This window comes from Venustampulla echinocandica (genome assembly GCF_003357145.1).
Source record: "Venustampulla echinocandica strain BP 5553 chromosome Unknown scaffold_0, whole genome shotgun sequence".
Lineage (NCBI taxonomy): Eukaryota > Fungi > Ascomycota > Leotiomycetes > Helotiales > Pleuroascaceae > Venustampulla > Venustampulla echinocandica.
In genome coordinates, this window is record NW_022474205.1 from 5,889,163 (window position 1) to 5,900,913 (window position 11,751).

An 11,751-nucleotide genomic window follows, 5' to 3' on the forward strand; every position below is an offset into this window, starting at 1 on the left:
GAAGACAATTTGACCTGAACCACTTAGCCAAGTGGCCGCCGGTTGTCTTCCTTAAACGGAAAATCGCCTATTTTGATATATATAGGACAACGACGGACAGGTGACAAGCATGTGACCAACCTTACAAGGCTTACGCGCAAGCTAGAGTTTCTTATGATTGATCCTACCTTAATCTTTCTGTCCTGCCTCTTCAATGTGTAAGAGGCACTTCGTTAAAGCAATGCCGCCGCTACCCCCAGCATCGTCTCCGAAGTGTAAAGGCATTGCTTTCTCAGTTACGCAATTGAGCTCATTTACTCCCGAGGAGTAGCATTATAGGAGTTACTTCGGTGGTAATTTGCTACTATACCAATATGAGATTGAAAGGTTATCATGTATTTGAGGCATGTAATGGTCGTATGAGTGGCTAACTCATAACATATTTATAGGAAGAGAGCATCTTTTGTCCCCTATTTCCTTGCAACAGACTTTGAATAATGCCCTTGTTTATTGTTTCTTGATAGTAACAACAACATTTCCAACCAGGTCCCGCCCTTTACTTGCTCCCACCCGCATATAATCCGTGTGTAGTCTAGTAAACCTGCTAGAGGTGCTTAGCTTTGGCTTTTGCTTCGATCCTAAAGCTTGCCTTGCTGAAGATTTTGAAAAGTGATGATCGGGAAAAATCAAGACCTAGATGCCGGGCCTGATCAAACTGTATTCGAAGCCCGATCTCCTGCCGACCAGAGCAACCGCGCCGCGATCAGCCAGGGCCCAGAGGTCCTCCCCAGCCGACTCGGACTCGGACGGGGAACTTCAAAGGCAGGAAAGGAAGGGCAAGGAAAAGCAGCCAAGCACAGGGATTTGTACATTCTTAAAAGATCTGTCTTGAATTAAACTTATAAAATCGGAAGTCAGCCCAGAGTCCATTGTCAACCTGACAATGGACTTGAACTTGACAGCCTTCAGAAAGCTGACAATGAGGGAGTGGAAAGGTTAGATAGATGAATGGCCAATTCCGAGGTTAGTGTTACAGTCACTACTACACGGGGCATAGGTCTCTGGGAGGGATGAAATAGTGAGGTGACAAGGTGGGTTGACGAGGTGAGAAGGGTTAAAGTTTGTTTCTAATTAATATTGCACACAGGTGTGAACAGGGTATAATAGTTACCTTTAGCAAGTGACAAGTCAAAATAGATACTTAAATGTCAATAGACGGATTTTGTTTTTGTGTTTTCTCGAGTAGTAAGAGGAATCAACTTATATGTGATGTTTGATTTCTTCTGTTTTCAATATGTTTATATATACTTGCTATGCAATATTTAAGTACAGATATCAGACATGCCTCGTTGGGTATAGAGCTATGACTGCCATTTCCGAAACAGCAATATGGGGGAAATGTAGAGAGACGTATCATATGACAATATAAATAATTGTGTGTGTTGTGGGAACGTATACAAGATGATCAGGCTTCCGTTTATATCCATCTATAGCCTTCTACCTCGCAGCCCTAGCTGCCATTTACGTTGAAACTATTAAAATTAGTAAGTTACTCCCAGCTCACAAATTTGCAACACAAAAACATCAACCTCGCTTAAAGCTGAAAGTAAGAGCTAGGATGAAGACAGGGACAGGAGTTAAAAGGACTCACGCTTGCTCGCCAACAATCTCCTTAGTAAATAGGATCAACTGCTCTAATTGTTTCACGCATCCAGTCAAGCTCTGGCTGTACGAATAAGCGTATATTTGGCTCCATTTCTGGCCGTCTGCCATGCTCCCTCCAGATTCGATCCTTTCGAGTTCGCGCGCCTCCGCGATGGCAGCTTCAACTTCAGCCATCTTATCCAGGAGGCGTTTGCGTGCTAGGGCGGCACTAGGGAGGTAGCGCTTGTGGTAGTATCAGTACGTTGGAATTGGATTCGTTCAGGCTTGGTGGGCAAGGGCCGGGTTGGAAAATAGTAGGAGGGAGGGACGAGGGTTTGCAAAAAGTATGAAATACATACCGGAACTGGCCGATTGTCTTTCAGTGCACCAGCAAGAACGTATAAATTCATGAGGATAACAGCGACGGCGTCACGGCGGTAGGTTAGCAACGTCGTCGCTGCGTAACTATTGTAGGACATATAATGTGGGTGGAAAAAGAGGGAGGATTGCCGGACCGAGACCAAGTACTCGAAGAAGCTCTCACAAGCATCAATAAGACCTGAGTAGGGAAGTGGGTCGAAGGGGCCGCGAAGACGTATTTCGTGGCGTGTGAGGGCCTGGATCGATATGTTAGACACTTACTGGACACCGCTGGAAAAGTTAGTGTTAGTGAGGTGAGTACGTACTAGTATCTGGCGGATTCGGACGAAGCCTTCGCGGAGACGACCTTCAAGAATTTCTGAGGACCGTGTTAGTAAAGGGAAACCATAAAGATCAGAAATGGGGTTATCCAAAGTTTGGAAGATCAGGCCATTTCCAAATCTTGCACAGATACTGGCTTATTTTGGACATTATCACTGACCTGAGGCCTCGACATCTTCCTTCTTGGGTTCTTCTCCTTTCCCATAATAAACGTATTTTGACACAACCCCTCGATATATGATACTAGAGTAGATCATCATGGATGATAGCGCGTTCCGAAGCTCATGCCGGGCGACAAATGGCCACAGCACCCAGTTCACCACCACTGCCGCTACAACGCCAATCACAAGTGCCATGCCTCGTATTCCTGAGCTTTTTGCGACCGAAGGTAGGCCATCAGTAGTTTTGACACCGAGGGAAACTACTATAAACGATACGCAGCCTAAAAGCCCCGAGCGAGGGTGTGAACTCTGAGTGAACCTGTAAATCATTGGAATCATGTAAATAGCTGCAAAAACAGCCATCACATACGGATTGCCGCCCCCGGCACCGTATGCTAAGCCTCCCCACATAGCTCCCAACGCAGCGCAAAAGGCGCGTGTTATCAAATCTTGAAAGTTCCCGCCGACTCGCGGATGGGACATGATCCAGACAGTTGCTACTGCCCACCAGCAATCATACTCATTCCACCAGCCTCTACTGTGATCTAGCCATGCTGGGATTGATAAAAGGGATGTTGCAATCACAACTTTGAGAGCAAATTTTGTCTCAAAGCCCTGCAGGCCGTGTAACACCAACCATAATTTGTACCGTAGTCGCCGTTTTTTTGAACGCGACTTGCTGTTTATGGCAGTATCCTCGCCGAATTTTGTAGGTGGCTCAATTGTTGTGGCGTCAGTTGAATGTGAATCCTGTTTCATATAAGATTCCCGCCCACGAGGTGAAGGCTTATAAACATTTGCCATTCCCCTCATTGTTTCTGCTAGTTTTGCTTGGCTCCGAAAGTAAAATCCAGCGGTGAGACCACCACGGTCATGCCGTACTTGAGCATTGGTCCGTTGCATGCCCTTGCTAAACTTATAGGATGGCAGGTATATCCGCCAACCTCGGTTCCGTTGTTGTAATCCCATGACTTTGATCAACAGAGCTTCCACAGTGGCTGCAGCCTGCCTAATCGGATGGACGAAGAGGAAAAGTTCGACCACTTCTGGATGATCAGAGTATGTTGGGGGGAGTGCTGGATCATTCATCAAGGAATCTTCCGCCTCGCCACATTTAATCCTCGCTTTTCGTAACTTGGTCAAGATGCCGACTATATCAGATGACACTGCCTTGGGGGGACCCAAATATTTACGATATCCCGACATGTCCATCAACACTGCGTCGCATGCCGCCAATGAGCTCCTCATACATGAAAGTAGGGTTAAAGTGGGATCAGAAAGTTTGTAAACCACTAATCTGGCAGTGCGTTCTCCCGTATTTGTATGAGGCGCCGAGTGAGCATTTGAAATTGTATCGATGTCGATGACTACTTCCCTTTGGGGTGTAGCGGTCTTCTCGGAAATACCATCCGGTAGAGACTTGCTCTCTTCGCTAGGAGAAAGGTGTCGTCCCGAAATGGGGCTTTGGGAACTTTCGTGCCCACCATTTTCGGGCCAAGTTTCTTCATAGTAATCGAAAAGAGCGGATTCCATCTTCAAAGAAAGCAGAGATCGGATCACGGCCTGCATACAATTTCGTAATGATAAGATATCTGATGGCTGGAAGCGGGTGCAACTTATATCCAACGCAAGATCTCGATAGGCTTGCGATAGGCTGACAAAGGTCCACGCGAGCTGCCGGTGCAGGCCAACTCTGTTCCAGTGAGGCAGGACTAGGCCATCTTGCATGGTCTTAAAAGCGTTGTGAAGTCTTACCGCGAGAGGCCGCGCCCCAGCATCTGGAAAGACCCCACAACAGACCAGAAGACAAATAGCCTGACCAAAAAGCCAAGGAATACCATAGTTGAATAGCGTCTGCCAATTAGGATGGTGGGCAGAACCAGAAAGGCAGGTATATATGACAGCAATTCCTGCAGAAAGTATTGATTGGTACATTCTGATGTAGTATGAGCGGAGAACTGCAATAGTGCCCATGAAAACGACAAGAAATGCCGCAAGGATTCCACCATAGCCCCTCCTTGCAACAGATGTAGAATCGGAAAGCCAAAGTGCGAAGGCTCCCCATCCCAAGCCGGTGGCTGATCCAAGAATGGTAAGAAAGGTGCCGTCTATCTGGGCTCCCACTGTCCTTCCAGAATGGTTGATTATCGTAGAAACCACCATAATATAGCAGGATGGCCCCATCCAGACTCCAACGGCTGGAATAAGACATAAAATATAAGCGATGAAGAAAGCTAGGAACGATTTCGTCAACTGAATGCCCGATCTAGTGGTGGTTACCGCTCGAACCACTCCCTTAATTCCTTGCCATTGCTTAGGCAGAAAGTGCTTGGACGATAGCGGGCTTTTCTCGTTGAATGCTAAAGGCAGAGTGAACATTGCATCTCTCAGAAGGCTCTCGTGATCCACCTTGGGAGGTTTTGTAAAGGAAGCATCGAAGAATCCATCTCGGAGTTCCTCGACCTCGTAAGTCTGGAGCTCCAGATTGAGGTCCTGCAGGAGTCCGTTCAAATGGTCATGGCTCATGCTTACTCTGGGAGACGCATGGATAGAACTCGCCGGGGTCCCTCGCGCTGATCTTGATTTTGACCGAGGACTGCGAGTGTAGGAGCCGGTGTAAATGCCCGGGTTTAATGTTTTCCTTTTGGGAGTCGAAGCTGGAAGGCGGATGTGCTTTGCCTTCTCGCGAGCAGTCCGGGAGAGTCGGCGAAGATGCACTCCGGACTTAGACCCAGTGTCAACGGCATTTGAAGCCCCCGAGGATGGTCCTAGGCTGGAGGTTGGGAACGGGAAAGCTTGGGATTGTGCTTCACCACCCACGTCGGCGCCGTCCTTCGGGGACGGATTTGCCATAGCTATTGCTTTTGATCCTAGCATCCAATTGCTTTTGCTGTTGTCGTTGCAATAGGCTGGAATACTTCATGTTTTTCTGGACCACGGAGAGCAATACGTCACTTGACGAGGAACCATCACCAGCATCCCCTCAAACCTAATAATGGGTTATGAAGTACTCGACGTCGGATTCCATTGTGTCCTTCGTTAGGTAGGTAATGCAGCTTAGATGATCTGCAAGCAGAAAGCTCTAGGTTGGCTTTTAGGCGCTAGCAGATCAGGGGCTAGTGGCTGTATATTTAAAGGTGCGCCTTTCCCCTTCTGGCATTACCGTGCTATCGCTCGCTTCATCCACCAATAGGCGTGCAGAAAGAGCCCCTAGCGAGCCAGACATGCCAGGTCCTGTTGTGGCAAAGGATAATTGTGTAATTTGTTCACTATTCTCAATTGCGTTCTTAAACTTAAACTCTCCTTTCCTTTCGCTTTTCCCTCCGCACGGTGGGAGTGTCTTCCTCCATGGGTCCGCTCTCCACAATTGGCATGGATCTCACTCCAGAGGGCGCTACCCATGCGCGGGCTTCTATCAAGGAGGCCTCTTTCAAGGTGATCGATCTATCGTCGTCCCCAGAGGAATCAGAGATTGGCGAGGCGCTGGCCGGAGTTCCACGTGTTAACGGCGTCAACGGGGTTGATGGCTCGGAGGACGAGTCAGGTGATGCCAACAGCGACTCTGGCACTGGCGGCGACGACGACGAAAATGAGGAATGGGAGATTGAGTCGATCTTTGAAGACACGCTGGGTGAGATGGACGATCAACAGCTCTTTGAAAGTGGTGAGCATTCTGAAACTGAAACTGCAACTCAACTCGTTGCCTCTTTGACTCGCTAAGCATTGACTGACTTTATAGGTCCCGAGGTCTGCACTTACGCGGAAGCAGTCGCGTTTCGAAGACAACTACGCGATTTGGGGCCTGAGGAGTTCTGCAAAAGAACCGTAGAGGCTGGTACTATTACCGCAAAGAAGCTGCTCACTGCCTTTAATATTCGTCCACCAGCTTTCTTAGATGATTCGCCAGACGACGCCTACTATGGACTTCTCAGTCTTGGCATAAGCCGAGAGCTATCCAAGCGGATCAAGATTCCACTGTACAACACCATCGATGATGCCGTGGAGCTCATCAAAAAGTCGCGCAATATCATCGTTCTCACCGGCGCTGGCATTTCCACCTCCCTTGGCATCCCAGATTTCAGATCCAAGGATACCGGTCTTTACTCCAAGCTACAGCATCTTGGCCTCAGTGATCCTCAAGAAGTATTTGACATACATGTTTTCCGAGAGGACCCTAACTACTTCTACACTGTTGCTCGCGACATTCTCCCTTCGGGCGATCGCTTCACCCCTACTCACGCTTTCATCCATCTCCTACAGCAAAAAGGGAAGCTGCTCACCAACTACTCTCAGAACATCGACAATATCGAGGCAACTGTCGGTATCCTTCCAGAGAAGCTCATCCAATGCCACGGTTCCTTCGCCACTGCTTCATGTATTGAGTGCAAGCACCAGGTGCCAGGAGAGAAGATCTTCCCTGACATTAGAGCGGGCCGTATACCTCGATGCGATCGGTGTATTGAAAACCTACGTAAGCTCCGAGCACCGGCTGCTATGAAGCGCAAGCGGTCTGCAAATGGTCAGGACAAGAAACGCCGCCGTCGAGATGTAGATTCAGATTCATCTGAGGAAGAGGACTATGACATCCCTGCTGTGGGAGTTATGAAGCCAGATATCACCTTCTTTGGCGAGCCGCTTCCTGACCGCTTCTCAGACCGCCTCACAAATCATGACAAGGACAAAGTGGACCTCGTCATTGTTATTGGCACCTCTTTGAAGGTTGCGCCTGTCTCAGAAGTTGTACCATACCTTCCGTCCAACATCCCGCAAATGTACATCTCGCGTACACCAGTCTCACACGTCAACTTTGATGTCGACATGCTTGGAGATTGCGATGTGGTAGTTGCAGAGCTCTGCCGCCGCGCTGGATGGGATCTGCAACACCCTATGATTCCTGAGGATCAGAAAGTGGAGGTCACGCTACAAGAAGGATTTCCCAGCCGTCATGTTTTCACGATCAAGGAGTAAATCCATACTTCTACATACTTTTTCATTTTTGTCAAAATGGAGCGCAGTGGCTCTATGCTTAGTGCCACAGGCGGTGGATAAAGCTTCTCGTGTCATTTTGTTGGCGTTCTAGCGAGCGCATCATGGCAGGTAAGACATGGGTAAATTTGTACCTTTGATTTCTCAGGAGCTTCTTGTCTACCGTCTATATTATGTATCAACGTTCTCTCCTTGAGTTTAGGTAGTTCGGCTTGCCAGGTTTCTCTTTACTAGCATTACATTGCGGTTTCAAACGATGTGTGCACCTCTTTTCTTTCTTTGCAAGACTAGCGTACACTAGATAGATCGATATTCCCAGTCATCCGGTTTGATCAGTTAGCGAGATGGGGTTTTTATGGAAATGAAAGTAGCAATGCGCATATCGTGACATCAACTAAGACTTATAGACTATCTTGCCATTTAGTAGCCAGGTGATCAACTATACTTAGATAGAAAGTGAGATATTCGGGCCTCCCCATTCCCCATTCCTTCTGTCATAGATTTAATACACGGAATACTTGTACAGATACCTTATCTATCTACCTTTTGGGACTTTTGCCTTTTTACCCTCACGGACCTTGCAGTGACCCCGCTTTAATCCGGTCCTTCATTTCTTTCTTCATCGCTTCGCATATGCCTACGTATTCCACCTTTATTACCTTCATTAGCTCCACAATCATTTCCCCGGACAAAAAAGGAGCCATTATCTAGGAACATCTTAGCTTCAAAGGCCGGTTTTCAGCAAAGTGGATGATGCAATACAAAATTGGGGATCTAACGGTGGCCTACGTTACATGGGGCTTAGGCTGGTCGGACCATCGATTCAGTGGGGGACGAGTGGGCATATCCGCGCGGCCACATAGCATAGCCCAGCCCAGCGCGCAAAACACTACTACTTTTACTGAAAATACTTTCATATGCAAACAGAACTCTTCCCGTTTTCTAGACATCTCGAATTTTTCTTCTTTTACCGCAGAGCCCTTCCAAAGTATAAATTTATGACCAAACAGTTGTCATTGAAGATAAAGAGAGGATAAATAGCTAGGGAAAGTACTGCACCTAGGTATGTTGGTCCCCTCCTACCTGGCGATATCGTCAATGTCCGTGGGTTGGATTTACGGAGTTCCGTGAGTGGGGAGTATGGGGATATCCATTAGTGCTGCAGAGGTGTTTCTCTGCTGTTGTACTACTCCCCCTGGGATGTCTGTGGATTTTGCAGTTTGTAGGAAACTCCACTGGTGACCTAGGCAATATCATATGGCATTTCGAATTTTCGACACCGCCGTTTCTGCCTCTCTTCTGGTATCTTCATATTTACGGGAATTGTTCGCATGGTGTACGGTGGTGGTTTCTCGCGATCTGGTCCAAGATGGTATAAATATAGTACAAGAGGGTAACTAAAGTTGATAAAAAGAAGAGTGATTAGTGCGACTTGAAAACTCCTAAGACAGTAGGGTATCTTGCTAAAGCTGCTACCTACACTGTATTCGATTACTATGGTAGCTGCAAGAATCGGAGCTGGACTATTATAAGATACCTAGGTACCCGGGGCTTTGATATCGATTTTAGGCTTGGGTCTGATAGAAGAGAAACAAAATAAAAGAATAAAAGCGACCAAATGGAAAATGGAAAATGGGAAGATGGAGAATGGGAGAGTGCTGAGCTACCGTTCAAAGGGGAATCTGGGCTAGGTGGATTATCCAGGACAAAATTGAGATGCGTTTTTGCTTCACTCACCCCGTGCAAAGGCATTTCGGCATGCAATGACTGCGCCCACCGGCATCAAACCCATAAGCAGCGTACTCGTATCACCGGTGTATCGTACTTGTGAGATCAGAGGTAAAAACTGTAGAATCGTGAGGCATCTCTTGACACTTGCCTTATTGGCATTAATGGAACGGCTCTGCATTCGTTTCCGTGTCACGAATCGTCGTCAACAAGAAGGCTGAGCAGCCTCAGAGATGCATTCCCCCCTTCTTGTCATACATTGTCATACAATTGTCAGCGGTTGATCTGAGGCAGATAAGAATATGCGGGGATACAGAGTGATTCATATGTTAAGGCTCGGCTTATGGGGATTTGATACAGATGAGGGAGAGGTTGACACCGGTAAAACAAAGTTCGAGTCAGTTGGACTCAGCCTCCTTAACTAACCTGAACCACAACTCGTCACGGTCCACTCTCACAAGGCGAAATGGGAAAGCGATCGAAATCCCATCGAGCTGCCCTATACGGAAATTATGAAGCGGTACGGGATACACAAACCTCGACTTCCAAGAGGTGCTTGACGCGCAATAACATATACTCAGCCCCCTTTGGTCGCCACGAGCTTCCAACGAAATGGGTTCATTCGGGAGCGAACCCCTTTCTTCACACAAAAAAGATCAGGCGAGGCGAGAAGAGGCCAGGCGAGACGCCGGCCGATCTGCCTTTTTGCCACAATCTGCATTGCCAGAATCCACACACCACCTCGGTCCATGGCACCACCATAGTTGTAGGCCACCTACCTAGGTAAGGCAGGTCATGGAAGTTAATAACCAACACACACGGCTCTTACTCGCGTATCTGATCTGTCGCATGGCGCTACGATATTCCAGGTTGTTTGGTTCGTGCCAGCCAAGGCTGTGAGCAATGTTTAGGCTTTAGAGCCTGAAAGTCGCAATCGTCAACTGTAAAACTTAGCGTCCGTCGCATGCAATATGTCTCGGCGGTTTCGGGAATTTGAAGCAGGTGGTTAGATGACGCCCAGGAGGGAGAAATTGGATGTTTTCCTCTTGGCTGTCGCTGGTTTATCGTGCTTGCTCTGCAGTATTACGGTCAGAGAATGTACACGCCCGGGTTAGATATGACATTGGCAAGATATCCAGGGTATTACAATTCGCGCGCCAAGGGGGGCAGTGTTGCTCGGAGACCGACATATTTGTTCTGTGGGAATCTAGTTCAGAGTAATAGAGATAAGGAATTGCCACGAGGAGAAACTGGGATGTTGATACATTACATGTACCGATGCTAATATTGAAGCCAATGATACTGACCAAAATCCTGTATTGAACTTATTGCATTCTGGAACTTGTGTGATACGTAGTGCTCCATCTGCATTACATTTCCAAGAGGTGAAAAATTCTTGGAGTCTCGGGCGCTCAGCCTCGCGATCATCATCGCTAGCAACGGAACATGGCGTTCTAGGCTTTAGTGGATTGTGATTGTGATCGGCATGGACTAGGTCGACAGGTAGTAGGCACCTAAACTGCTAAAGTGCTTACTGGACATACGAAGCAGCAATGCGACCTGCTCTCATTGGCTTGAATCTTCAAACATTAACGTTCTATTAATCGAAGGTTTCAGCGTGCTGATTACTGCATTGTGGTGTCACTGGTGTTCACCGCTGTGTGCGATTATTGCGGTGTATGACGTGGGTGTACAGCAGGTGGACAGTACTTCGTAGGTGGACAGTAGGTGGCGGATTCATGAAGTAACGTCCGATGAGTATTGATGAGTTGTTGCGGAGTTGATCATTGGATCGGGTGCTTCGGGCATCAATAATCGAGCTTTCGACGGCTTCAAGTTCGACGAGACAGCTGGTCGTGCAGCCGGGTAGCGCTGGCTAAGGTACCTTAGTCCTATGGTTTTGGCGGTGCTAGAATGCTGGAGCTGGCTGGTGTCCTGTAACTGGTATCGTGTATATTGTATATCGTATCTTGTATATTGCACTTGGCAGCCAGGAGGGATGTTCAACTTCGCCACCATTGTATCATCACCATACATGTCAGAGGCCAGAAGGAAGCAGCGAGTAGTAGGTATCCCGAGGTAGTCTATAGCCATCAGAATAAATAAACTTTGATCGTCATGGGGATTCCCCGGGAAGCTGCTGGGAATAAGCTGGAGCCGTAGGGAGCCGTAAGGAGCATGTGTGGTAAGCGTTGGCTGACAGCCAAGAGACGCTGTTTGTCGGAAGGGAAGTTGGCAAGATAGACAGTCGCTGGAGAAGGCAGGCGCGATAGACATCTCCGAATCATAATCATAACAAGCAAACAGAAACAATCAAACAGGCGCTTGGCCTGTATATGCGCCGTAAGGGCAATAAGACCTATAGTACTAAGAACTGCGGAACCCCAGACTTCTGGAGCGTGCACGTTAGGAGCGTCAGGGAGTTTCGATGTTCAAGTTCAAGATCAAGATCAAGATTAAGAGAGAGTCTCAGTACTCATACCCATACTCACTCACTCAGCTGTTGTTTGCCAAATTACCTACCGCATAGAGCAGTAGCCGCGGAGTAGCG

At 47.8% G+C, this 11,751-nt stretch overlaps 2 protein-coding genes across 2 annotated transcripts; one reads left to right on the top strand and one right to left on the bottom strand.

Annotated features, from left to right (window-relative positions):
- Window positions 1-1,489: 1,489 nt before the first annotated feature.
- Window positions 1,490-5,339, bottom strand: BP5553_01818 (putative BRE4 Protein involved in endocytosis; the record flags this gene model as incomplete). Its single annotated transcript, XM_032010441.1, has 6 exons — window positions 1,490-1,511; window positions 1,631-1,866; window positions 1,983-2,240; window positions 2,310-2,362; window positions 2,486-2,805; window positions 2,857-5,339. 6 exons carry the CDS (start codon window positions 5,337-5,339, stop codon window positions 1,490-1,492), a joined length of 3,372 nt encoding a protein of 1,123 aa, XP_031874495.1.
- Window positions 5,340-5,834: 495 nt separating this feature from the next.
- On the top strand, window positions 5,835-7,454 carry BP5553_01819 (Uncharacterized protein; the record flags this gene model as incomplete). Its single annotated transcript, XM_032010442.1, has 2 exons — window positions 5,835-6,150; window positions 6,226-7,454. 2 exons carry the CDS (start codon window positions 5,835-5,837, stop codon window positions 7,452-7,454), a joined length of 1,545 nt encoding a protein of 514 aa, XP_031874496.1.
- Between the last annotated feature and the right edge of the window lie 4,297 nt (window positions 7,455-11,751).